The following is a 27,544-nucleotide window of genomic DNA, read 5'->3' as shown; positions in this document are numbered from 1 at the left end:
CACGTGCTGGTGTTGTACGCCAGCATGGCTACGGCGTGGGCCCTGGCCTTCTGCCTGCTCTGTTTCCCCAGCCCCTAATCCCAGCTCTGGAGGGTGGTGGGGACCCTGTTTCCATGGATTTCCCCTTGCAGCTCAGGTTTCCGGATGCTCAGAGCCAAAGCAGGCGTGTAGGTCTCCCTGGAGCACAGCCCTTCCTGTCTGTGCAGATGCCTGGCTCTCCTCTCACCTCTTAAAGATTTTCCCTAAAGAGGGAAAGTGGAAAGGGTATCAAAAAGGGTATCAGAGGAGGAATTTTTCATTTGCTGTGGCAGGCTGGGTGGACTTTGTCCACTTCCAGCTCCTGACTCAAAACATCCTGCTTGAGAGAGCACACCAGCTCAGCCTGGCCTGGGAAGCAAGGGGTTAAGTTTGCAAAGGGGAAAAAAATCCCCAAAAGAGATTAAATAAAGCAACTAGAGTTGTGTAAGCTTCATATAATTTAATCAGGTTTGCTTTTATTTGTCTCTTTACTCAGAGTGTAACATTAGCTATTGCAAGTGACGGAATGAAGCGGCGCTTGCTCACGCACATGCTAATCCACAGTGAGCACTGGTACCAGCTCCCCTCCTCTCCTGGGTTTAGGGGGAGGCTGGTTGCTTTGTGAGAATTTAAGCCTGATTAAATATTTAATTCATTATTGTTCATTTATTTCTACTAATGATCAGCAAGTTGAACATGGGGGCTTGGAATTGACAAGGACTTGGTGGGAAACAGGGTTTTTGTGGGAAGGAGTATTTTGGGAGAGGGAAGTTACAACTGTTAGGAATTTCACTGAACTGAAGAGCACAAATCCAAAGTTTTGATTGAAATGAAATGATTTGATGTGTCAAAACTCTGTTCTTCACTTTGAGTTGATGTTTTGAAATGAAAAGTGTTGTTTTGTCTCCAAATACCGACATGAAGCGAAATTGAATGCTCATTCTCCAAATCAGGAAGACAAGGGGGAGAATTAGAGAAAAAAATGATGTTTTACCACAGGAAGGCTTTTATTCAGAGGAAACCATTTTTTCTAATGGGAAAATGGAGTATTGTAAAATTTTTCATTTCTGATAACAAATGTGGCCAGGGCTGGCCAGAGCTGGGCTGCTGATGGTAATGCAGGTGTGAAAGCATCCAAGCCCAATTCCTGCTGGGTCCTACATGGCCAGATATGGCCAGAAATACAACTTCAATTGTCTCATGAGTAAAGGGACTGTTTTAGGGTGTGCCTGCAGTGAGACAGATTTCTGCTATTATTTCCCTATCTGAAATCCATCCCCCCCCAAACCAGGCAGGTTTGCTGCTGGTGGCTTTATTTGCTTTCTATGTAATACCCAAGGCACGTGTTGCAGTGACTTGGGTGGGAATTGAGCTGCTTGTTAGCTGAAATTGAAAATTATAATCTGTGTGTGTGCTTGGGAGAGAAAGAGTGTTTGTTTATGGGAGGGAAGTGTTTTTATGTGTCTGCACACAAGTGGGAGAGAGTGTTTGTGTGGAAGGGTGTGTCTGTATAGACATATATATACATTGGTGCCCTGAAACTGATGCTGGGATTTTACAAACTAGATAACTCTTCTGGGAGGACTGAGACTGATCACCAAAGGGGAAGCTTGGTAGTAGTGAGAGACCTAGTCCAGCTGCTTTTGGACCCTTTTTTATCATTTTCTTTCTTGGGATTGAGGGTGAATTCAGGATGTGGTTCAGTCCAACCACCTTTTTGTCACCCTCCCCATCATGCCTGTCTCTCAGCTTTGCTCTATCCTTGCAGGTCCAGGCTAATGTGGAGAAGTCCTTGACCCTCTTTGGCCAGCTCCTGAACAAGAAGCACTTCTTGCTGACCTTCATCCGTACGCTGGAGGCCCAGCGGAGCTTCTCCATGCGGGACCGCGGCAACGTGGCCTCGCTCATCATGACAGCCCTGCAGGGAGAGATGGAGTATGCCACAGGGGTGCTCAAACAGCTCCTCTCCGACCTCATTGAGAAGAACTTGGAGAGCAAGAACCACCCCAAGCTGCTTCTGCGGAGGTGAGTGTCCCCCTGAGAGGCTGGAGCTGTGGGACAGCGCCCAGGCACTCCTGAGTGCAGTGACACGAGCTGGTGTCCTTTGGGGGTGCCACCAGTGATGGCTTTGGTGTTGGCTGTGGCAGAGGGGCCACTGAGTCTGTGATCAAGCATTTCCTTGCTTGTCTGTGTGCGAGTATGAGAAGAATGTGGGACTAGCTGGTCCCAGCCAAGTCAGGAGCGCCCGTGAGATGTTCTCACTCCAGTTTGGCTGTGTGGTCTCATGCTGCCTGGGAAGGAGAGAGCAAGGTGCTTGCCAGCTGTTCAGGCTGGTGCAGGTGTGGTACATGCTAGTGTCAGGCACTGTGGTGTGTTGCTGTAGGTCACCTGGAGAAGGGAAGGTGACATTTCTTGGCATGTGGGACAGCTCTTGCTTTGCCTGTGGCTGCGTGGGTGCCTCCGAGGGCTGGCAGCAGACAGGAGTCCTCCTTTCCCCACTGTCTCCTCAGGGCTCACCCCCCTGCCAGTCACACGGGGGTTTTCCTGGGAAAGTCACTCAGATCTCTGCAGGCTGGGAGTCTCGCCGGGGCCGGGGGAAGTGCAAGCAGGAGGCAGCCTGCCAAGCCCTGCCGTGAGTCTGCTGCCCCATCAATATTTAACGATAGCTCTGAGCTCTCCTTCATCACGGGCTGATGAATATTGAAAGATACACCAAGTCCTGAACAAAAACTATTAATAAGCTCCGCTGGTTCAGCTCGAGGCCCTCTGTGCCATCTTCTCCCTTTGCACGCCATGTGGTGCCTCCCCATCCCCACATCCAGCAGCCTGGTGCCACCAGCCTTTGGCAGAGATGCAAGGATGGCTGAGAGGCACAGGGCTGGCATGTCACCAGAAAGGCTCAAGAAACCCAGGGCATCTTTCAAAGATGTTCATGGCATGGACAGACTGGACTTCTATGCTTGGCCCTGGGAAAACACCTGGAGAAGACCCAGATGTGAGCTGGTCCCAGTTAAATCTGTGTTGCCCATCTTGTTAGGCACGTTGCTTTCGTACTCTCTCTTCATTTATCACGTTACAAGGGTGCCCTTAATGTCTCAAAGCATCTCATTAGCAGTGTGTCAGAGGGGGTGTGTTGTGCAGATGATGGCTGGCTGGGAGTGGGCTGGGTCTTGGAGATGCCAAGTGCTGTTCCCTATCCCTCTCCCCTCACTGCATTCTTATGCTCTTCTCTTCCGATCGTTCCTCCATAACACCAGGTTTCACTGAAATATTTAGAATGCATTTCCAGCTTCTGAAGTAAATCAATAAAATATAAATAAAAGGCATCATGAGGCCAGCAGCAGTGACTGAGCCGTGGCAGCAGCACAGGAGCAGAATGCAGCCTGCACCAGTGCCCAAAGACTGCCAGTCCCCAGCAACAGTGCTGGAGGGCCATTGCAGTTAGGACAGGGATAAGTCCCCTGGCCAGCACCTTGCTTGTGCCTCCCTGAGTGGTATTTAACAAAGAGACCCTGTTTTTGAAGCCACGGTGCAGAGCGAGTGGTGCTGAGAGCTGCTTCTCTATCTGTTTGATTAGCCTTGCTGTTGGGTGTGAGAGTGTGCTTACTGCCCAGGGCAACTGGATTAGCATTGATCTAACTGGGGAGAGCTGTTACTTATTTATTTGGCTGTTGGATAATCCCCCCATTGCTGTGGCATCTGGCTCTATCATGGATAAAGACAAACATCCACCAGAGCCTGAGTGGTGGCACTTCAGATAAGCATTATGGGCTTGTCAGGCCCTTTCTAGGGCCAGGGAGGATGTCTGCTGAATAGCTGCAGTCCACTTCTCCCTTGGCTTTCTCTCCATGTCCCTTTCCTTGTCCCTTTTTTTGTTCCCTGTGGTGGACTATTCTTTCCTGGTGGGGGAAAGAAGCCTTCCCTTCCCCAAGGGCTCCCTTTAAGGAGGGCTTTGCTATTCCAGGGAGGGCAAAATGCTGAGCCCCATTAGCACAAGAGAAAAGTCCTTGGTCCTTTGGAAGGGACCATATGACACCAAGTCAGCTTGAATAAACTCTGGGAAAGTGGATTTCCTGCCACAGCCATCTGGTCTTTGGGAGTTGCTCCTGGCCCATCTGCTGGGCATGGCCTTGCAGTTGGGCAGTGCATGGAATTGGGCAGTGGGACTCCTTCTGGTGGCTCTAACATTTTGTTTCCTTTTGGATTTTGTTTCTTGAGTCAACCATTTATATTTGTCTCCCTGGTGCAAGAGGAATGCAGCCATGTTCCTGAGGTTATTAGTATTGCCTGTGCTTTCAGAACCTTTTGCATTTGCAAGTGGCTGATCTGATAATTAATGGGTGGATAAGCTGAAGATTTTAGAAGGAGTGAAGGCCATGTTAAAAATAATGGACAAGTCAAGGGGAGTTTTAATCTTATGGCAGAGAGATAAGGTATGGTAGAGACAGGCATGTTAAGCTGCACCTGTAGGGCTGCACCAGGGTCTGGTCACCCTCAGCTCCCTCCATGTCCCTCTGTCTGCTGGTGTGGCACATCCTGGCTGCAGTACCTGCACCCCAAGGTCCCTCATTCTATTTGGACCCACCATGTTTCACATCCATCCTGAAGGATCCTGCTCTCCCTTTTGTGCATGGTCCCCAGCAGACACAGGAAACTCCCCAGACCTTCTCTGCTAAGCTGCTTTGGAGCACAATTTGGGTTTGAACTGTACTTTAGGAAACTAGGGGTAATATATAGGCTTTCTCAAGGCAGCTTTGTCTGCTTTCTTTAACAGCATATCCAAAAACTGAGAGGCATGGCTCCATTTTTAAATTTCAAGTGGGTGCTGCATTGTACACTTAGGAGCTCCTGCATTCCCACCCCACTGCAAGGAGACACAGCAACCCTAAACTTTACCATGCAGGCATGAAGAGTTAAATTCCAAGCCTGGCACAGTGTCTGTGTTCCAAAAGTACATGGAAAACAGGTTAAGTTTCCAAACAATGCTCTTGCTCTCTCCTTCTTTAATTCCCTTGTTTTCAGCTGAATTAGTAGTGAGGATAAGTTTGATCAAAAGCATATTTGGGTCAAAGTTTCCAGACTTAAATCTGATTGTGGCTTTAACCAAGGCCATGTACCAGTGGACTGGTGATCAGTGTCCTCTTGTTTTACTATGGGCCCTGGACTGTGATGCTTTAGAGATCAAGGGCTGTTTCAGGGAATCCCATGTCACCAGTAGTGGTGGCCTGCATCAGGGCAGTGGCAGTACTGAGTGCACTGCAGGACCAGAAGGCAGCAGCAGCTCCCAGGTGGGGAAAGGGGCTTCTAGCTTGGTCTGTCTTTGCCTTGCAACCTCAGCCCTTCTTTCAGGTTGTACCTTAACTGGGGAGCTTGAGTCAGGTTTGGGGACATTGTCCTTGGCTTAGGTGCCTCATACAATCCTCCTGTAGAGAGAGTTGCCTGGGTCCCTTGGGACACTAGAGAAGAAACAAAGTTCATAGGAGCAGAAGGTACCAGGGAGAAGCAGAAAGCTTCTCATCCCCTGGTGAGACTCCCAATGGGACAAAGCTGAGCTTGACTTGTTGCAGTTCTCCAAGTACCCTGGAGACCAATTTGCATTTCTCTCCTGGAGGGCTGCTGATGGGCAGGCTTCCAGCAGAGCTTGTGTGTCCCCTTGTGCCCCTTGCTTTGAGCCTCCTTTCCAGATGAAGCCTTTTATAGCCAAAAATAATTTAGCTGCAGTCTAAGGGCGAGGTGGCAGCGGGTGAGATCAGAGACCTTTAATATTCTCTGCTGATGGCTTTGCTCTCTTCCTTCCCTACAGAACGGAGTCAGTGGCAGAGAAGATGCTGACAAATTGGTTCACATTTCTGCTGTACAAGTTTCTGAAGGTGAGTTTGGGAAGGGATGGCAACCCCATGTGTCCAGGGAGGTGGTTCCTCACTGGGTCAGGTAGCATGCTACCCAAAGCCCAGGCTGACATGCTCCTGAGCACTGATGCTCCCTCCCAGAGCAGAGATTGCTTCCAGATCTCTGTTTCCATCCTGGTTTTCTGAGATGTGATTCTGGTCTCCTTTTTGGGAAAAAGCTGAGATTGGGAAATGAAATCCAGATTGGGATTGCTTAATGCATAGTGGGTTTGAGATTTTAACAATGGTACCCTGAGGAAAGATAAATCTGAAGCAACTCAGCTGAGTCTTGGAGTGGTCCCCATTCCTCTCTTCTTGCCTTTGCTTGTGTAACTCAGGAGGAAAAAGCCCTGAGAGCTGATCCTTCGGTAGGCATGGCTGTGACTGGGGCTGTGACTGGGGCTGCCTCTTTGAGTTGTAGTTTGGTGAGCTGCACTCTTCATGTAATGCCAGTGCTTTTCCTTCATCTCTCCAACACTGAAGTTCTGTGGTCAGAGAATTGTTTCCTGCAGGCATCTCCACTTCTGCTGCTGCTTCCCCTTCCCAAGATACCCTGGTAGGGATGGATGCCTTGAGGGGCTTATTGACAGCCAGGGACAGAGCTCTCCACTGCACCTGCATGAGGCAGCAGAGCCTTTTAGCTTGAATTCACCTGTTTCAAGTTTCATTGGGGTAGCAGAAGAGGATGCCACAGTGTAAGCTCTGTTATTACCACTGGTGCATCTACCCATATTGAAAATATTTATTCCATCACCAGCTGTGCTTCCACCTGCTAGAGTTGCACCAGTTTCCATGCAGATTACACAGCAGCAGCTCCAGCATGTGGACCCGAGGCTCAGTCCTGCTGCAACTTTGGGATGACTGTGATGGGTGAACGACACCTGTGATCCTGCTGCTGGTTTGTCAGGCAGCAGGGCTGTTTTTTGGGATCCTGCCTGGTGTCAATGCAATGAGACTGGGTGGCACACAGCTGTTTTTCTGGGATTTCATCCCTCATTAAGACAAAGAGGGTTTGAACTACTTCCAGCCAAGAGATGAGAGTGAGCAGGAGTCTCAGCAGAACTCAAGTGATCGTCAACGAGAGGTGATTTATAATATCACTTACATGCACTTGGCTTTTTGCCTCTGTCGAGGAATAGCCTGTATCTATAAAAATCTATCTAGCATGCTGGAGATTGCTTGCCAAGGGTGGGAGGGGAGAAGAGCTGTGCTGGCCATAGGGAGATATCAAATCTCCCACCACCCCTTTGTGCCAGGGCTTTGTCCAGCAGGGCACTTTTTCATCAGCAGTGCCCAGTGGGATCAGGTAGAGCACTGGCAGAAGGCTCTTTGGGCTCTGTGAACTTGATGGGACAGGCAGGAGTAGCTCTTCTTGTGGACAAACTCCTTCGAGGCTCCATGAAGTGACCAAGGTCGTGCTTTGGCTGAGCAAAGTGCAGTGCTCAGCCTACAAACACCCACAGCAGTGTTTGGGGACACTGTATTTGTGTGTGTGTGACCTGACACCCTTGACCTGTCCCTGGCTGGACTGGCCACGTTCAGAAGCCACTTTGGATTAGCTCATGCACCACCAATGTCCTGCACCTGTCCCCCTTCAGAGAGGCTTCTGGGCACGTTACCAGTTGTAGAGCAGGTCTGAGGATAAGAGTAGCAGCTGAGAGGTGTGAGGATGGTGGAACCAGGGAAAAGCCTCTTTATAACAATAACCCACGAGGCTGTTCTCACCTGTCTCTGGACAGTGAGGATCACAGGTGGCAGCAAAAGCAGGAGAAGGCCATGTAGAGTATCACAGCAGACACTTGGCAGCAGGGGAAGTGCCCCAAACTGCAGTAATTGTGCATGTAAATGAGGCAGACAGCCAGGTGCCCAGCTTCTGGATCCGCTCTCAGCAAAGCTGCCCTGAGCAGGGCAAGACACACTGGGGTGAGGGATGGGGACAGGCACAGGACAGCTCCTCGTGCCCAGGGCAGCAGCGTCGGGAGCCAGCAAGGGCTGGTGCTTTCAGGAGGACCCTGTAGTAGCATTTATCAGACTCTTAATGAGACACCTCAGGGAAAGGGAGATGGATAAATCGAGACAAGTGCTGAAAAATGCACAATATTAGGTGCCTGATGAGCTAGATCTAGTAAGTAAGACAGTTTGGGAATTAGCTGGCTTGTCTCAGCCTGCTCCCAACATATCAACATGGGCATGCACAGGGTGTCTGCAGCTGCCCTCCTCCACCTCAGCTCCCATGGAGAGCCCCAAAGCTCCCCTCAGTCTGGAAGAGTCAAAGCTTCTCCCAGCAGTGAGCAAACTGCATTAGGGCTGGCAGGGTGGGCACAGTCATATTTAGGGGACAGGGTGCCCTTCATGAATCTGAGGGACCACCTGGCCACATCTCAGTGGTCTCCTTCTGTACTTCACCTGATGGAGTTCATCTCAGGTCAACTGCCCAGATGTGATTTCTTTGGTCCCTGTTCATTCTGTTGGTCTCAGTCAAAGATGACCCCTAAACCATCCTCATCTGCATTGTCTCAGTGAGCTGTGACCCACAGCAGCACCTTGGCCCTGGGCTTCAAGAGCCAGTGGGGACAGTGAGGCTGGGAGTGAGGTGTTGTATTTTAAGGGTGGGATCCACACTAGGAACGGACAGAGAAGCCAGTGCAGGAAAGACAGAGCCCACCCCTCTTGGTGTGAATCCCTAGAGGTGGGTGCAGAGCTGCAGATGCAGGGACAGCCTCCATGCCTTACTGAAGGGGAGAAAACTGTGGGCTGGGACTGTAGCAACCATGGCAGATGGAAGCAAGAGTCCTGCTCCATCCATACCACTTCCACAGACTTGGAATTTTTGCAAGCAACCAAAAAAGGCAACTTATGTCTTTCCACCAGACCCAGAGGGGTAGCTTGGGGTGCCCTGGGCTCTCACCACTCTGCAGCCAGCCTCGCCTTGCCAGGCAGCCGGTGATGTGCAGCCTAGCACCCACTTGGGTCTCTCACTTTTCCAAGCTGACTTAATGAAGCCAAGTTTGCAAATGAAACATAATTTCAAAGACAGGCATGTTGTCGGAAGGTCTGGGGATGATGTATGCCTGTTCCTGCTCGTTAGCAGCTGTCTCTTTAATTACCGCAGATGCTAACGAGATGCTAACAGCATATGGTGACAGGGAGAGCAGCCACACTTTGCACCAAAGCACAATTTATTTGTGAGGTGGCCGGAGGGAGGGATGAGGCTAGTGGGGTAAAATCTGCTGGGACTTCTCTCCATCCTCTCTGTTCCCATTGTACTCTTTTTTCTCCCTTAGGGCTAATGCCTGTATCTGGAAGGACTCATTGGGATGCATCTCAAGGGACATGTTTGGGCCCTGGGTTATGAATGAGTATCCACTCCCAGTCCCACTATGCCAAATCCTGGCTCCAGGCTGGTTGGTGCTTCCAACCTTGGCAGGTCCTTTAGTATTTCTGAATCTAGCATCCAGCATGTTTTAGGGGGAAATGTCTGGTCCAATTTTTCTTTCCCTTTCTCTTGTGAGATAGATGCTTATGCCACAGAGATGTGGCTCTGTCTGGTAGCTAAAGCTGGCTCTGACTACAAGGCTTTGGCAGTGGAGATGTGGAGGTGGCAAGTGGTTTAACTGCAGGAAACCTCATTGCCTGGTCCCCTCCATCACCTGGAGATTCAGAGTAGGATTGTCTATGGGTTGCTTGCTTGTTTCTTATTTCCGGTGGGTCTGGCTGGCTGTGCCCAGCTGTTATTTGGAGAAACCTCCTTTGACCTTTTCTCATGTGAGACTGGGCTCCTGGCAGATGTCAGAACTGCATCATGATGTCTGGGCAAGAGTCCCCAGGCTGTCCCACTGCAGCATGCCCTCTCCAGTTCTCAGGTGCTTCTCTTATCTGGAGCACCTCAAAAGACAGGCTGTATCCCATGCTCAAGGTCCCCAGATTCAATCTGCCCTTCAGTAGACTGAATTTACCCTTTTTAGCTCAACTTTGGCTTGCAGAATTAGCAGAATTCACCCAGAAGTGTCTGGAAGCTCTGGGAATCTGAGCCTACAGGTTGACAGACGAACAACTTCCAGTGGGCTTGGGAGGAGAGAGTGAGTTCCTTCACAGGATGAATTTTACCATGGATTCCCTTCCTGCCATCTTAGCAAGGGATGGAGACTCTTTTAATGCTGTGTGGAGATTGATGCTGCAGGAGACTTCTGACATGGTGGTGGTTCTTGAAAGGCAAAGGTGATGCCTGGCACCTTCTAACTCCTCTCTCTCCTCCCCTCCATCCCCCTGTCCCACAGGAATGTGCTGGGGAACCACTCTTCATGCTCTACTGTGCCATCAAGCAGCAGATGGAGAAGGGACCCATTGATGCCATCACAGGAGAGGCTCGCTACTCCCTCAGTGAGGACAAGCTCATCCGGCAGCAGATCGACTACAAAATGCTGGTTAGTGCAAGCAGAAGCCTCAGTGGCACTGGTGCCTGCCACAACTGCCAGATCCAGCTATTTAACAAGATCTTGGAGGCACACAAAATACTCTTAGAGAGAGAGTTTTCTCTGTTCTCTCCAGCATTCCTGGGGTGCCTCTTACCCTGAGTGGGGCCCATCTCAGACAAGCTCAGAAACAGGGCCTTTCCTTGGCAAGGTTTGCTATTGCCATGGGCCCAAGGAAGCCAAGCATGAACTGAATCCTGTTCCATATGCTTTCAAGCAAACCCCTGGCAATGGCAGGTTTGGGTGAGAGATGCTGTTGAGCTTGTGCTAATATAGATAATAATCATAATATAATATAATATGACCAGCCCATAGCTCATATTTAGTGGAGATCAAAGTTAGGGCTTTGAGGTTACTGTACGAGATGGAGAGATGTCTTTCTTCTGAGCCATGTCCTCTGTCCAGCTAAATGATAAGCCAGACCCTTCCCCTGGCTGAGCCTGCAGCTGGTTCTTCACCTGCAGCTCAGTGTCCACAGGGTTGGTTTGGGAGGGGAGTGCAGTGTGCCTGGGCATTGCTCATTCTCAACAGGCTTTGGTACACTGGGCATGGTTTGCTGGCCCAGGATTCCTTCACTGACACTGTGCTTCCTTTCTGGGAATTGGAGGTTTGAGAGTGGCAGGTAGAGGTGGGGAAGGAGGAGCAGGAACGTGCCATGTGGCTACAGCCCCACAGCAGCTCAGGAGGTGAGAAGACACGTCCTGTAGACAGCTGTAGCCTTGTGTCCTTGGACCTGCCTTTGCAGCCAGTGTGTCACAGCCTCTCACTCGACCTTTCTGTCCCTGTGCAGACCCTCAACTGTGTGAACCCTGAGAATGAGAATGCCCCAGAGATCCCTGTCAAGGTGCTGAACTGCGACACCATCACCCAGGTGAAGGAGAAGCTGCTGGATGCTGTCTACAAGGGTGTGCCCTATTCCCAGCGACCCAAAGCTGGAGACATGGACCTGGGTAAGGGAGAGGCCAAGCACTTCCCTCTGGGCAACAGGGATGTGACTGAGAGCAGAAGTGCCAACAAATCTGGGCAGGGCAGGAAAATCAGCATATCCTACAGAAGCACATTCGTGCTTGTTCAGCCCACTTTTGGCTGACTGTGTGTGGGGAGCCCTGGCACAAGAGTGTGGAATCCTGCCAGTAAAGAGGGTGGGGGGAAGAGCCCCCCTTGGCTTTTCTGAGGTCTGAATTGCAGGCTTGAGGTGTCTTGAGATCCAAGGAGGCCAGCAATAGCTGAGAGCAGTGTTAATAGTCCTGTTCTCAAAGGAGGGATGGAGGAATGGAGAGGAGCAAAGGTAACATTCACCAGAGTCAAACTGATGCTGTCTTTCCCTGAGTACTTGGATTTGTCCAACACATTGACAGTCATCAGCCCTGGGGCTCAGAGAGGGGTGGGAGGCCTCTTAAGCTGATGCCTTGGGACTGTGCTCATAGCCTTGCCCTAGCTTTGTGCTCCTGTTGCCTGCTAACCACGAGCCCTTCTCTCTCCTGGGGACAGAGTGGCGGCAGGGCAGGATGGCCCGCATCATACTGCAGGATGAGGATGTCACCACAAAGATTGACAATGACTGGAAGAGGCTGAACACCCTGGCCCACTACCAGGTAAGGCAGTCCATGATGGAGAACATGGAGCAGTCACCAGCTGCTTTGGGCTTGAGCATCTTTCCTCAGCTTGGTCAGGGCCTGGGCTCAGCTCTCCAGGCCATGGCCAGGAGCTCTGCAGTCACTTTCCTTCCTGCACCTCATGTTATGGTCCTTTTAAATGGGTATTTCCAGGGCTTATAGAGGCTGTTTCCCACTCTGACCTTACTCTGCCATTTTCATGCTGAGCTTTCTGGCGTGTTCCTGTTCTGCCCCTTCCCCCAGCTGTCACAGAGATATGTCAGGCTCCTTTGCTGGAGATGATGTCCCTGGGGTGGTGGCAGTGTCACTGCATCCCTCTGGGGCTGGTTTATCCCATGCTGGGGCTGTTCCTCCTGTGCCTCTCTTTTGTGGCAGCCTGCTCAGCCCATTTCTGCCTGCAGGTGACAGATGGCTCTTCAGTAGCCCTGGTGCCCAAGCAGAACTCAGCATACAACATCTCCAACTCCTCCACCTTCACCAAGTCCCTCAGCAGATATGGTGAGTGCACATGGGCATCCTCTTCTGGGCTGGCAGGGGAGGTGGCACTGGGCTGGGCATGTGGACCAAGGCACAGGGCAAGTGACTCTAACTGTAGCTCATGTGAACAAAGTCCTCCAAACTCCTAGCTCTCCGGCACAATGCTATTTATTCTAGTGTTGGAGAGGGAGCAGGTGCCCTCAGAGCCATCTTTCTTTGCAGTGTGTTGGACTCAAGGGAAAAAGGCAAATGTTAAATGGCTGCTCTTAAGGGATCCTTTCCCTTTTATTCCCCTGAAATCTAATTAAAATAAGCGCAGAGGCACTTAGCACTTAAAAGAGCAGAGTTGAAGACTCCCACAAACGTGCTGGCAGGTGTACTTCAGCCTTGGTTTGGAAGGGAATGGTGTGATCAGTTCAGACTGGCACAGAAAGCATCTGTGATCCTGGCACTATGTGCTGGGAGCAGGACAGGCTCTGCAGAATTCCTTCCATGGTTGTCCTGGCCCCTGTACATCAGCCAGGCTTGCACTGGCCCAGCAGGCTGTGAGGATGGTCAAAGCAGAGCTCCAAATTATGGCTGCAGAGGCTGAGTCCCAAAGCTCCTGTGAGGGAAGGGGAGTGCTGGGGCTGGTGGTGAGGCAGCAGCAGCAGGTGGGAGCCTCCCCTGTGCTTGCAGAGAGCATGCTGAGGACAGCCAGCAGCCCCGACAGCCTGCGCTCACGGACCCCCATGATCACCCCCGACCTGGAGAGCGGCACCAAGCTCTGGCACCTGGTGAAGAACCACGACCACATGGACCAGCGGGAGGGCGACCGCGGCAGCAAGATGGTCTCGGAGATCTACCTGACCCGTCTGCTGGCCACCAAGGTATGGCCCAGGGACCCAGGGCTGGTGCCTGGCTTTTGGAATCTGAGTGGGGAAGGGGAGTGACTTGTGCTGTCCAAAAGTGGTAAACGCTGCTTTTTTGTTAGTCCCTGGCTCTAGCACAGGAAGAGATCCTCCTTTGGTCTCTTGTCTGAGCTGGAGGTGAAGGGTTTGTGTGTTGAAATTGGTGTATATCCCCTGAGTGGATTTTCCTATTTGCTTTTTGTACCTTTTGGTGTTGTTACTGTTCTCTGTATCCTTGAGCAGCTGCTGGTCTGCAAAGCAGAGATTTCCTGGGTTAGGTGCCTCTTTGGTGTTTGGGATAAAACTGCAAAACTGGTGATGTGGGAAGGGTGATTACTCCAGGCATTTGGTACTGCAGCATATTCCACTTCCCTCAGCACATACAACACTTTCTTTTTTTTCTTTGTATACTTTTAGCATGCCAGATCATACAGTGAAGGAGATACCTCATCACTGCAGTGTCTGTTTCCCAGTATAAACCACTGAGAACCAGTAGGGTTGCACAGACTATACTGGGCTGCTCTTTCAGGTGTAGGAATAGAAGTGAAATTGGCTTAGAGGCTGACAATTAGTTAGACTCACCTCTGTGCTGGCCCAGGGTGTTGCTGAGCAGCCCTTTTCTCTCTCCTCCCCAGGGCACCCTGCAGAAATTTGTGGATGACCTGTTTGAGACCATCTTTAGCACAGCTCACCGTGGGAGTGCACTGCCCCTCGCCATCAAATACATGTTTGATTTCCTGGATGAACAAGCTGATAAGCATCAGATCAATGATTATGATGTCAGGCACACCTGGAAGAGTAACTGGTAATGGAGAAGGACAGTGGGCTGGAGGGGTGGGCTAACAACATCACAGCTTCCAAGCCCTCCCACAGGGAGCAGAAATATGTACCTGGAAATGATCCAGGACAAGAGGGGCCCATATCTCTGTATTTGGGGTGTGGGTAAATCCCTTGCATGCCTTCCTTGGCAGAAAAAATCCCAGGAATGCAGTGTTCGCTCAGCCCTTCCCCGGATCCCGAGCACCACGCTCCCCCTGATGGCTGCAGTCGCTTAGGGCCACTGCAGTTCCCATCTCACCTTGGCTCTGCATCCCCCGGGCTCCTCCAGGGATGCCAGCCCCAATTCTCATCTCTGCTGTCCTCAAGGTGTTTCCACACTCCTGGCTGCCACTCAGCCGTGCCCTGACGCAGTCAGCACAGATCTGTGTGCTGCCCTTGCAGAGCCAGCCCCTGCTCTGCTGTTGCTGGCTGAACACCGGGGTGGGGCAGCTCCTGACACCTCCTGGTGCTGTGCTGGGGCAGGTGTTGGCTCCTCAGCCCCCTTTGGCATCTTTCACTTCTGCTGCCTCACTGATTCCATCTCTCTGATTTTGCTGTGGCTGGAGACGGGTACGTATGTTCCCCGTGCCTGGCATTTGTTAAATGGCAGCCAAATCGCTTTTGTGTAGTTCAGTAACTGTTTGCAATTAGCAGGGCAGGAAAAGAAACATTTTTAAATGGAGATGTGAGAGCGTGGAAGTGCTTGGAACTGATTTATAACTCAGCTTCCTATATTAAAAGAAGGAGTGAAAGGCAAGGGAGGAAAAAGCTCCACTCTTCAGGGGCTGGGCACGAAGGCTCTTGCATACTAATGCCTGTGCTTATCTCTGGGCGCTAATTCGACGTGTGGAGCTAATTTCTCCAGGCCATTCCCTTCACAAATGAAATATGTATATGCACCCAGTACCCTCATTAGGAAAGTCCTGGGGAACAAAGTGTGTTTTGTTTAAGATAAAAGCATTCATTGAGTGTAGGTGCTGGGAGATGACAGAGGGAGGAGGATTTCTGGTGGGGGAGGCTCTGAGGCGCTCCTGGGAGAGGAGAGGGGCAGCAGGATTGGGAAGTGCAGCCATGGAGGGTGGCACGTGTCAGTATGCAGCAAACAACCAGTCAGGAGACTGGTTTGCCAGGAGACCTGCTGTCTCTACAGCTGAGAGCTTTATTTGCAGCATCTGAGGCCACCTAAATTTTCCTCTGGTGTTAAATGCGCTAATGAGTCCCTTGAGGAGTCCAGCTAAGTCCCTCCTCTGACACAGGAGATGTGTGAAATGCCACACTTCAAAGGGACTATTAAGAGAAAGGGACCGTGTCTGGTTTGACCCACGGGCTCAGCAAGGTCTTTTCAGTGTGAGTGGATCCTTGGAGAAACCACAGATCTGCACTGCCCTGGTTTGCCTTTGGAGATGCTGGCAGTGCTGAGGAATTTCTTGACTGAGAACTGCTTTTTGGGGTGGGCAGGGTGGAATGGCCATTTATCCAGGATGTTTGCATCCCTGGAATGCTGGGAAAAGCAACCTCCCCAATTCTGGGTCATGGGAAGCTCCTTCTCCACAGCTGGAGATGCATGTGTGTGCCAGCTGCCCTGCAGGGTGTGGCTCAGGTGCTGACTCCTGTTTCCTTCATCCCTCAGTCTACCTCTACGTTTTTGGGTGAATGTGATTAAGAACCCCCAGTTTGTGTTCGACATTCACAAGAACAGTATTACTGATGCCTGCCTATCCGTGGTGGCTCAGACATTCATGGACTCCTGCTCAACTTCTGAGCACAAGCTAGGAAAGGACTCTCCCTCCAACAAACTACTGTACGCCAAGGACATCCCCAACTACAAGAGCTGGGTAGAAAGGTGAGTAGGCTTGGCAATAGTAGCTTGCTCTGCCCGGGGGACTTGCAGTGGATGCTTGTGGAGTGGGGATGTGGGCTGTTGGGAGAGCTTCTCTTGGCAGCTGACTGAAGCAGGACTGTACTGATGCTCACAGAAGGTGATGCTCTTGTTTGGGGATGATGCTTTCCCATGATTGTCTCCTGGAATGAGTTTGCAAAGACTGTTTTGAAGAGCCGTTTATGGCTTGCTTAAGGGGTGCTAAAAGCAACCTCCACTATTAGGTTGTCTGATGTCTTCTGTTGTAAAAACTTGGTCTGTACTAGGGAATTGCTAGCTCCCTGCTTGATTGCTTTTGAAGAGCAGCAAGAACTCAGCCTTGGACTAGAGAAGTGCCTTTTTTGTTCCACAACAATACATGCAGGTTTTGCTGAAATGCTTGAAAATTATCATTTCCCAGTGCTCAGGCTGCTGTATATGTGCTGAGGAGCAGGTCCCCTGACACCTTCCAACACCCTCCACCTTCCCTGTTAGCTGAGGAGAGATGTCCCTCTGTCCCACTGAATTAATGTAGTGTTTAAGGTTCAAGGTTTGAATGAGACTGATTGCAAATTGATGCACTCTGGCATAATGCTGTGTTTAGCTTTATCCTTTTAGAGAGAAACCTAGAAGAGAAATCCTTTAGAGAGAAAGCCCTCCAAACAGAGCTACAGTTAAAGTGTTGCCATTTTGAGAAGTGGAACTCCATAAAACTTAAAAAATGGCAGATTTCAGGTTGCTGATGCAACTTTTTCTTTGTGATGATGTGCTGGGCTAAAGATGATGCTTTGTCTTAACTGAGGGCCCTTTTTCAGCATCCTGACGAAATACAGGCTGAACTAAATGAGGTATGTGCAGGCAACAGTAAATGTCATATTCTCTAGTTTGTAAGGATGGAACTTTGTATCCAAAGTCATCCTGGGGTACTGGGCTGTACACAGATATTTTTGTTGCACCGTTGGCATGCCTGCTGTTCTGCAGGCGAGTACAAAGACAGGCATCATCCCTGGAGGAAGGTAGGGCTTGGATAGAAGGAAAGGTGCCCCTGAAATACGATGCCTGGGATGAGAGATGAGCTGCATGGTAATAGGAGGAAGTTCTTTTGTGGGGCTGGATGGGGCTTTGGAGTGGGGTCCCGTAGGAACATCACAAGCTCCATAAGGTGAATTTCTCTGACCTTGCCATTTCTATGACAAAAATATTCAGCTCTGTGTATGTGCCTGGAAGAAAAAAGGTATAAAACCATTTCAGAGTTAAACATTGGTCTAGACATTCTGTGTCCCTGGGGAGGAGGTGGGAGATCTCAGTGGCAACAGATGTTCCTGCCATTGCTTACCTCCAGTATGATCCCAGAGGCAGGTGAGCAGGGGCCAGAGATGTCCTGTGCAGGGGGTGACTGTGTCTGCTGCTGTTCCTCTACTGCAGGGATTTGTGGCCTAATCAGCATTTCTGGTTTTTGGCACAGTTATAGTCACAAAGCTTTGCAGAGGACGGATGGGAGTGGTGCGGGGGTGGCTGAGTGGGACTGCCAGTCCCAACAGCAGGTCTGTCTGCTGCTGTGGCTCAGGCACCAGCTGAAAAAAGGGCATCCTGCCAATCTGAGGCAGGAATAGCACAGGGAAAGGCTTAGGAAGTGGGAAACCTGGGGAAACCCAAGGGGACTACTGCTGGGTCACAGGTGTCCCCTGGAAATGGATGGTGTGACTGGAATCTTGGTCCGTGTGAGCCACTTGTATTGATAAATGATGGTTTCTTCCCATCCTATGTGTCATGATAACACTTGGAATGTGAAACTGCTGCTTTAGGAAATGTCACTCTGGGGTGATCTCTCTAGGGGGTATAGGAGATGCCTGGTTTAGTCAGAGGTCCTCACCTCAGACCATTGCTCTCCCAGCAGAATCCAAAAACTCTCTTGCATCATTTTCTTGGTATGAATGAGCATCTTTGTAAAAACTGCCCAGCTTTTAGTGATAAAGTAGTTTATCACTAGCTGAGTTCAGTGCAGTGGGATGGAGTGGATCCTCATATTCATCTTCTCAAGTGGTCTTGCTGCCATCTGCTCCTATCCAAGTGCTTCAGCAGTGTTCCATCTCAGCGTTCAGCTGATGACACTAATGATGCTAATCACTGTACCAGAAACTTTACTGAGTGAGGAGTCATGAGGAGCAGAGCAAACCTGAGAGAGGCTAGCACTCTGTATTTCCAGGTGGAAATGCTGGCCATACTGCTCTCCGGAGAGCAGCCACAGCTTGTTTGCTGTGGGCAGGGCTTCTTTTAAAACAAGGCCTGTGGACACACCTCTGATTTCCAAAAAATCCACTGGTGTGTCTGCTTGGTGTAACTCTCCTGCTGTAACGGGATGCTGCAGCTTTGTCCTCTTAGGGTTGTGATGAACATCCTGTTGGATATTCTGTTTTTCCACTACCACAGCACATGTATCACTGCAGGGGCAGGTTGTCACCTTGTCATGTGTTCACACCTCAAGTATTTTATTGAATGCAAAGGGGCATTGTTGGCTTTAGGGCCATGGTGACCTTAGGAGAGTGGTAGCAAAACCTGGTGTGTTTCTGCCGGTGTGGAGGGTCCTGGTGCATGTGGTTTGGTGGCAAAACATGCCAATGGGATGGGAAGGACAAAAAAAGTGTACTTTAGGAGAGGGTGGAAAATCCCTTAGAGCATCATTGCTTGGCTTCCCAGCATGGTGAGCAGAATTGCGCTGAGCTGGGTACTGTCCCATCAGGACCACATTCCTAATGGTGCTGACTGCTCCATGGAGTGCTCAGAGAGCTCTTGGTGAGCAGTGTTAGAATGGGTGGGTGGATGTCACTGCTTGGGGGACAGATGCTCTTCACTTGCCTTTCCAGTGGCTGTTCTCAGTGAGCATCGTGGCAGGGCCCCATCCCTTCCTGCCTGTCCCTGTTAGTGACCTGTTTCCTGTTCCCCCTGGCAGATATTATGCAGATATAGCTAAAATGCCAGCCATCAGTGACCAGGACATGAGCGCCTACCTGGCGGAGCAGTCGCGGTTACACCTCAGCCAGTTCAACAGCATGAGCGCCCTGCACGAGATCTACTCCTACATCACCAAGTACAAGGATGAGGTAAGATGTGCTGAGGCACACTCAGGCCTGAGCTGCCTCCTGTGTCCTTTTGTCCTTGTTTCTGCAGTCCCCTGCTTTTTCCTATAGAAAAACACACAGTGAAGTGTGGAATAGTAACATATTCCATGTCTATGCTTGGGCTGGTGGAGAAGGAAAGGTTTGGGAGGCATGAAGTCAGGAGCTGGAGTGGGCAGTGCTCATTCCTCATATTTTCTGCAGTGAGTAATGTGGGAAACACCTATTTTTTAATACATTTGGCACATGAGCTCCATGAGGCTGCAGAGTTCCCAGCATTATCTCAGCATGCTTCCCCTATCCACTGCCACCAGTCCCACACCGTGGTGGTACCAATGTTGTGAAACTGTACAGGTGGTGTTTGGCTCCTCTCCCCAGGGATGTTAGAAGATATGGTGGCCTCTCCAGTGCTTGTTTTGTGAATGTCAGTAAGGATGGTTAAGAACTCCTCTGTTGTAATTTACACAAATTAATTTCTCACAATTCTGTTCAAATCCACAGCCTACATCTTATTAAAGCAATAAAATATGTAACTATAGTAAAATATAGGTCTATACACATAACATGATAGTACAGGTTTTATTGTCCCAATAAAGGGGTTTGATGACTATATTTGAATGGTGGCTAATTTAGGTGACCAGAACATTTTCCCACTCAGAGCCAGGAGAAGAAATGGGGTGCCTGATATTCCATGCAGCAATCCCAAAGGGCTTCTCCCAGTGCCTCTTTGAGATGTGAATTTAAGGGGTCCATGGGCAGATTGTAGCAGACCTGGCTCCTGGGTTTAAGGTCAGCACTGGGATTGTGGTGGCCAATATCCTGTGGAACTCAATGCTTTACAGGAGGGAAGAGGAGATCCTGGCTTTCCTGGTTCTTGGGAAGATGTTGTGTGGTGGTCAGCATACAGCTGATGGCCATGTACTGATGACCATGCTGGTGGGATCTCTATGCCAGTCCTTAGATGATTTTGGATGGCACATCCCAGAGGCCACTGTATACACGGTATAGGGCTGGCCATGAAGGGGTTTTGGGGTTTTACAGTTTGTACACAGCTCTGTGGCTACCGTGAGAGTGAAAGTGGAGCAGTCTGGAAGATCTAGATTTGCTGTGGTCTGGCTAAAAGTCCCACAAACCTTAAATAAATCCTCCAAGCTCTGGGTGAGAGCATGGAGGGGGCCATGTGAGAGGAGCCCGTGGCATAAATGAGCTGCTCTTTAGGAGCACAGGTCCTCTTCTTGCCTGCTAACAGCAGCCTGACATCTGTTGAGTGTCTTGCTGTTGCCCACTCTCTGAGCATCACAAGTGTGTTCTCAGCTCTCAGGAACTTTTTATTATTTGTAATGGGATTAATAAATCGCAGCTGTTCCCTTTGTTTGTTTTCATTCATTAAGCACAATTATATGCAGCCCGATTGCACCCTCTTTCATGCAAAATGGGAGAGAATAATTTTTCCTGTTGTTCAGTGCAATAATATGCTGTCATTGGCTGTGAATGAAAATCATAATTAATTTTCATTTGGGTACTTGCATCTTGGTAATCAGTGGTCCTTGCTCCTTACAGCAGGTGACAAACCTGTGTCTCCCTACACCCAGCACAGGTTTCCTTTGACTGCATTGTTTCCATAAGGCTGAGATAAGAGAGGAGTAAATAAATGCATGGGCAATTTGGGAATCATTTGATACCTCAGCATTCCAAGATATACAGCTGTCTGGTTGGGAGAGGCAGAGGAGGCAGGTAGGGGGAATAGGCTTCCCTTCACTTCTCTGACCAATCTCATTTGTTTCCAGCTCAGGCATCTTTCAGGCAGTGTGAGTGTCACTACAGGTGTTTTACTCTGTGTGTAGCATGAGGGCTGAGAGCATCTGTGGAGATGGATGGGGGGGAGTGTCCCCAGTAGCAGTTTTGTGGCAGAATGTGAGAGTTCTTGCCAGTCCAGCTGCTGCCCTGGGTTGTTGCTGCCAGGGGAGGTAAATCAGATGTTTCCAGCTCTTGCTGGTGATTTTTCCCCTCCTCGGGAGCTGACACCAGTGCCCAGATGTAGCTTTCCCTTCTCTTTTGGGAGGTGATTCCCCCTCAGACATCTCTTGCTGCCCCAGAAGACAGGGGCAGCCTGGTCCTGCCCCACCAGAGGCTGGTTGTGGCAGTGTGGTGGATGCTCCTCAGCATGCTCTGCCTGCCTCTCAACAACTTGCCAGCGCTGCAGCAGCTCTTAATCAAAGGGAGCTGATTCCCCATTAAGAAGTTACCTGTAGGGCTCCTGATGGACTTTGCCTGCCTCCTAGTAAGTCTATTAATTATACAACAGTTGGTTTCCAATTACGCAGCCAATGAAATGGTTAATCAAGTCCCCTTTGACGGATGCCCTGATATATAATTGCAAAAAATTTGCTCTCTCAACTAGCTCACCCGAGGAGATGAGATTTCTGTCAGGTTTGTTTTTTTAAATCAGCTTTTCTGCTCTGCTGGCATGATGTTAGTGAGATGAGACTCCTGGCTGCTGGGAGGGCAATTGCCCCTTTGTTTTACACTTTGTTACTCCCTTTTCCCCACTCTGAGTCTCATCCTCTATCTTCCTGCTGCTTCCAGTCCTTCCCCAGCTAAGGGGGCATAGTCACATCTAGACTGGGGCAGGGGACTGTCCCTCCAGCCTGCAGTCTGTCATCCTTACCAGCAGCTTGTTTAGAGAAAGGATTTCAAGGGAGGAAAGTGATTCTTGGGTGTCTGTGGGTGTGTCCCTAGAACAGGACTGGGGGCTCCCAGGCTTTGCTGGTACATCTATCTGATGTCCCCTTCCAACACCCCACTGCCCCTCAGTTGTGATGAAATGAGACAGGTTTTAGCACTGGTGGCATCTGAAGCCTTGTGATTTGCTGTTTTTGTGCATGTGGAACCAGTTCATGGTTTGATTGTGGTCTCTGAAACAAAACCCCTGCTTCCCAAAGGTGTTACAGGATTCTTGGAGTCACAGACATGATGGGAAGGTGTTGTTGGCTTGGATTTGGGGTTCACCCTCTGTTTGACTGTGTGTCCTTCATTTCCCCACGTGCAAGTTGGCTCCTGGTTAGTGTCAGGCGGGTCCCAGTGGCTCGGTTTGTGGATGGCCCCACTCACAGTGGTGTCCTTCACCTTGCACTCCCTCTGGCCCTGTTGGGCACCAGAATCCTTCCCCTGGGGCCACGTCCCCGTGTCCTGATGCCATCAAAGAGCCACTTTGGCTAGCAGGGCACCTCCTCACGCTGTGTGCTGCCCTCTGTCCCCAGATTTTGGCCGCGCTGGAGAAGGACGAGCAGGCGCGGAGGCAGCGGCTGCGGAGCAAGCTGGAGCAGGCGATCGACACAATGGCCTTAAGCAGCTGAGAAGGCGGCAGCGGCGCCAGCGTCCGGCAGCGGGACGGACGGACACGGACGGACAGAGGGAGGGAGGGATGGACGGACGGACGGATGGAGGAAGGAGCAGCCAGTGGCCAGCGTGGGCACAAGACTTTGGGGCTGGGAGCGGCCAGGCCCGCGGGAGACACGGACACGCGGAACCCTCGCGCTCAGCGGAATCACACACAAATGCCGACGGCGGCGGCGGCGACAGGACCCCGGAGCCACGGCCACAGTGGCACCGGGATCAGCAGGGACCCTGCAGAGCAGCAGGGGCCGCCTGCCCGTGGAGCTGCTGGGCATCCCTGCCGGGCACAGCCCCGGCCCGCGGGAAGCAGGGCTGGGAGTGCGGCTGTCTCGCAGGGCGTTCGGATGTTGTTGTTACTTTGGTGAAGGGAGGGTGGGTGGGCTCCTGTTTTTACTGTACTTGACTTGCTCTCCCTTCCTTCCCCCCCCAGCTGTCCACCCCCTCTCCTCCTCCTCCTCCTCCTCCTCTTTCTCCTCTCTCTTCTTCTGTCTCTTCCCCTTTCTCTCTCTCTCTCTCTCTCTGGCCTTCTGCCACTAGTGTTAACTGCTATATTTGCACAATTTACACGAGACAGACAAAATTTTTAATTTAAAGGAAAAAAAAATTATAACAAAAATGGGAAGGGAAAAAAATATTCTGAATTTTTTGCAATGAACTAACAAAAACGATTTTAAGAGATAAGCTAAAGGACTGATGCTGGGGAGATATGGGGTTGGGGCTTTAGGGGTGGGCAGGAAAGGGAGAAATCCCTGAGCTTTGATATTTCTAAAATATGTCCTGTGCCATGTTTTATTTGAATGTTGTTTAGTGCAAAAAAAAAAAATTGAAGAAAAAAAAAAAGTTGGGAGTTTTGTTAGCTGGATAGATGCTGTTATTTTAATGCTGCTGAGTGGTTCTGGAGGTCAAAATCAGAGAGGAAGGGAGATCCCAAGGCTGGTTTTTCTTTTCCTGGGTGGTTGCTGAGGGATGGCCGGTGTTTTGTTGAGCTTGTCCTTGTTTTCCTGGTTTGGTGGCCGTGGGGTGGTTGGGGCAGTGCTGCCTGCTCCTGCCTGTCCTGGGATGATGTGGGGTGGAGGATGCTTGTGGGGCCTTGTGGGCTGTCAGGAGGGTTGATGGAGAGCCAGCTTGGCTTTTTGTGGCAGGTTCTATGGCACTGGAGCTGCCTTAACAAAGCCCCTTTATGTTTATTTTTCCCCACCATCTTTTTTGTGCTGATGCAGGGGAAGAGACCAGATCCCCAGGGAAAGGGAAGGCAGCTCCTCTGCACTCCTGACTGGGATCCAGGCTGCCATGGGGCTGTCACCTGCTCTTCCACCTGGGGAGCCCAAACATGTGCAGGACCTTCCACCCAAAACTGACCTTTCTTTCTCTGTCTTTTCCTTCTTTCTCCCCCTTTCTCTCCTTGCTGTCACCCTGTCTCCCCTCCGCTGCCTCTGCCCTGACAGGGCTTCACTGGAGACCTGAGGTCTCTCCCTCAGCTTCCCCCTTGGAAATGTCAGTTCCTTGTGGGTTTGTGCTTTCCAGAGATGAAAAGGTGCTGAATGCTGCCCTGAATGGCAGCAGGTGACCAAAAACTTCCAAAAAAAGAGAGCAAAACCCTTTCCTTTTCTGTACTGAGAACTCCTGTCACTGCCCAGGCCATGGCACCGTGGGGCCACACTCTGCCAGGAGCGGATGGCTGTCGAAATCCAAGTGGAGAGAAGCCCAGCTGATTTCTGTCCATTCCCTTAAATTGCAAGTTAAGGGGGGGAGAGGGAGAAATAATGAAGTTTTTAATTAAAAAAAATAATAAAAGTGTGTATATATATATATGTGGTTACAATCTAATTCTCGTGCCCCAGTGGGGTGCTGTATAGTTAACTGAAGGAGAATTGAACCAATATAAAAATGAGATGAATTTACGCAGCCAGTTAAAACAAAACAAACAACCATTGCAAAAAAAAAAATGAAAAAGGATACCAAATGGTCTGGAAGGAACTTCCAAGCCTTTCTCACCATGCAGAACAATCGTTTGAAGCCTGCACATCTCTCATTATGTTGTAATTTTGTTTGGTTTTGTTTTGTTTTAATAAGGAGGGAAAGGAGAGAAGATGCTGATTAAAAAAAAAAGGAAAAAAAGATGACAAAAGAATCCAACCACAACAGCAAAACTATGTTTGAAAAAAGAATTTATAATTGTTTCCCAAACCTACGAACCCTGAGCTGTCGCTGGATTTCTGAGAGCTGTGGGCTGTTGCATGACTGTGCTAGATTTTAGTCTGAGTTGATCTTTTTAAGAAACAGAAGAAAAAAACCCATAAAACAAAGAAACTACGAGTATTGAATATTAGAGGTTTGTTTAGACCTGTTACCTATTTTTTTTTAAATTTGAAATTAATTTGCCACATTCTCGTCCAAAAGAAAAAAAAAAGAAACAGCAAAAAGGAAGACTTTAGAGGTTCACATCTCAAATGTGATACTTGGAGAGCCTTAAAGGACAGCTGTGTGCCCTGTGCTGGGGCCACTGCTGGCTGCCAGCATCTCCCTGGGTGCTCTGGTGGGACAGAACCCTCTGGGATCCCTTTGTAGAATTCACTGCTGCTGTGATGGGCTGGAGGGGTGCCTGCTGCTCCCTTTGGTGCAAAACTTCTTCCCTGTGGCATTGCTGGCTGCGTGGTGCTGGTGGAGGTCCTGGAAATCGCCTGGAGGATGGCAGCAATGCATCGGTGGTCACTGCAGTGTGATGGAAGGGGAGCGATGGCTTTGGGGGCTCTGTCCAGGACTGGTGTGGGTTCTGCCTGTTGCAGTGGTAAGAGTGTCTTGGGGAGCTTTGGTTGCTGTTGATGGAGCCAAGCACATGGATTTTGTGGTGGTTTAGAGGGGATGGAGTTGTGTTTCTAAGACCATCTCCCTGAAAATTTCCCTTTTGACAGAGGGCTGGAAGCACCATTAGTTACTGAGGTCTATTAGGGTGTTGCTTTCCCAGCACCAATGCCGTGGGTGCTCCCTCAGCCAGGCTGGAGGGACAGATGAGCTTTTTGGCCATGGTGGGTCTAAGATGGGCTTGGGCAGCAGAGAGGCTCCTGGGGAGGTCATGCTGAGCAGACTGGCAGTGCCACAGTGTGGCTCTGCTTTCTGGGCTCCCCTTGTGCTGTGGCCTGGCTCTTCCAGCCCCTGGTGATGCTGACTGCCCATAGTGTGATCCTAGGGATGGGTTGGCTTCCTCCTGCAGAGCTTTGGGGTGTCTGTGGTGTGCTCCACCAAAGGATGCCCCAGCAGCTCCCCACTGCTCAGGCACCCCCTTGCTGCCCCCAGCAGGGAGGGTGGTGGTCAGTGGGGTGGGCACTGCAGTGCTGCCCGCAGCACCTGGTGCTTCTTGGTGCTACCTTTGCCTTTTGCATGATGCCCAGCGTCCTTAATTGTGCCAGGCAGCTGCCACCCTCCCTTGACCGGCCTGGGGGGTCACAACTGGCCCTGTCAGACCCTGCCTCGGAAGGGGGAAAGGTGTGGAGAAGCTGGAAGCATCCACAAGGCTCCTCTTGCTGCTGGTGTAGCCCATGCGCCAGAATGGGGTGAGATGGAGAAGCATCCCTTGTTGTGAGCCTGCATTTCTGGGCACTCCTGCATTTCTGGCCCCCACCAGAAGCAGCTGGACCATGCAGGTTGATCCCTCACCACTGCAAACAAGGGGGTCCCTCCCTGCTCTCATTGCCTTTCGCTTCAGTTTGGGGTGAAAAAATGTGCAGTTCAGCCTGGAAGTGTCCCCTTAGCAGGAGCCCTGTGTCACAGCCAGAGCTGGCCCCAGCCTGGGGACAGGGAGCAGGGGGACAGGTGGGGGGACCCCCAGGCTCACCCACTCCCAACCAAAGTGCACAACAAGCTGTCCTTTAAGGAAGCAGGGGAAACCTGAGGAGGACCCGGCGAGAAGCAGAGAATTCTAATAGTTTTAGAAAATGAAATGGGGAAAAAAAAAGAATCGCACTCCGGAGTCCTGATTCCCTTTCTGTGATTGTTTCAGACTTGAAGCAACAGGCCAGCACGGCTGGTCAAGCACCCTTTGATCGTGTAAATATCCTGCTATTTCCTATTTTAATGTTCTTCAGATTTAGTACTTGTAAATAAACACATGCATCAAGGAGAGATTAAACATTTTTGCTAAAGCTGGTGTTTTGCCTGTGTTTTTGGGGGTGATGTGGGTGCATGGAGGAGGCAGTTTTGGGAGCAGGGGACAAATCCATGGCTGTGCCAGGGGGATGTGCCAGCAATAGAGTGCATGTGTGGGCATGGGGATCCTGAGCTGTGGTTGCTAACACCCACCAAAGGAGCTCCAGGTGCTCACAGGGGCATTTGAGTGGCTTCCCCATCAGCCCCTTTCCTGGGTGGCTCATGATAAATTGCTTTAAACCATTTGATTTTACTTGTTGCCTTTCAAACTGCCCAGAGCTGCTGATCAGACGCAGAGGAGCTGACGCTGCCATGCAAGCACAGGGAGGTAGATCCCTGCCTGACTGCTCTGGCACTCACTGGGATCCAACCAGGGCTGGGACACCTTCTCTTCCACCTCTTGGACATCCTGGCCCTTCCTCTATAAAGACAGAACGGGGTGACAGCACAAGTGCTTGGGAAGAGGTGCACAGGGGTGAGGTGATGCTGCATCGTGTCTCTGCAGGCTCTGCACGCTGCAGGGGCATCTTTTTTTTCCAGCTCCTGATCTTTTTCTATCTCCTGATCCTTGTCTTTAAGCTGCATCATCCTGTAACTCTGGCTGCCTCTGAACTGTGCTGTAGTCTCTGCAGGGTCCCAAAGTGAAGCACAGGAGGGGAAGCCCAGGGCAGCAGTGGGCACCTCAGCACCCTCACTGCAGCAGGGACCTTCCTCAGCAATGCTGGGTGGCTGTGGCAGGCTTGGGGAGACACTCCTAGAGACAAGGGGTGAATCCCTGGGGTGTGGGCTCCTCAGCAGGAGCCCAGCACACAGACCCACATCACACAAATTAGGCTGCTTTTTTGTTTTTT

The 27,544-nt window shown here is 50.5% G+C and overlaps 1 protein-coding gene across 2 annotated transcripts in view; it reads left to right on the top strand.

The window, feature by feature from the left end:
• Positions 1-24,973, top strand: part of PLXNA1 (plexin A1) — a 112,050-nt gene extending 87,077 nt beyond the window's left edge. For both annotated transcript variants that reach the window (XM_056501371.1, XM_056501372.1), the window contains exons 22-32: positions 1,787-2,043; positions 5,822-5,888; positions 10,184-10,330; positions 11,169-11,328; positions 11,870-11,973; positions 12,396-12,492; positions 13,150-13,340; positions 13,997-14,166; positions 15,811-16,023; positions 18,989-19,139; positions 22,415-24,973. In XM_056501371.1, coding sequence (XP_056357346.1) covers positions 1,787-2,043; positions 5,822-5,888; positions 10,184-10,330; positions 11,169-11,328; positions 11,870-11,973; positions 12,396-12,492; positions 13,150-13,340; positions 13,997-14,166; positions 15,811-16,023; positions 18,989-19,139; positions 22,415-22,510 — 1,653 coding nt within the window. In that variant the 3' untranslated portion in view covers positions 22,511-24,973. The remainder of the gene's footprint in view (positions 1-1,786; positions 2,044-5,821; positions 5,889-10,183; positions 10,331-11,168; positions 11,329-11,869; positions 11,974-12,395; positions 12,493-13,149; positions 13,341-13,996; positions 14,167-15,810; positions 16,024-18,988; positions 19,140-22,414) is intronic.
• Positions 24,974-27,544: the final 2,571 nt, after the last annotated feature.

The sequence above is a fragment of the Oenanthe melanoleuca genome, chromosome 12, assembly GCF_029582105.1.
Source record: "Oenanthe melanoleuca isolate GR-GAL-2019-014 chromosome 12, OMel1.0, whole genome shotgun sequence".
Taxonomy (NCBI): Eukaryota; Metazoa; Chordata; class Aves; order Passeriformes; family Muscicapidae; genus Oenanthe; species Oenanthe melanoleuca.
The sequence above is the reverse complement of the archived record's forward strand: the minus strand, read 5'-3'. Positions and strand labels throughout refer to the sequence as shown.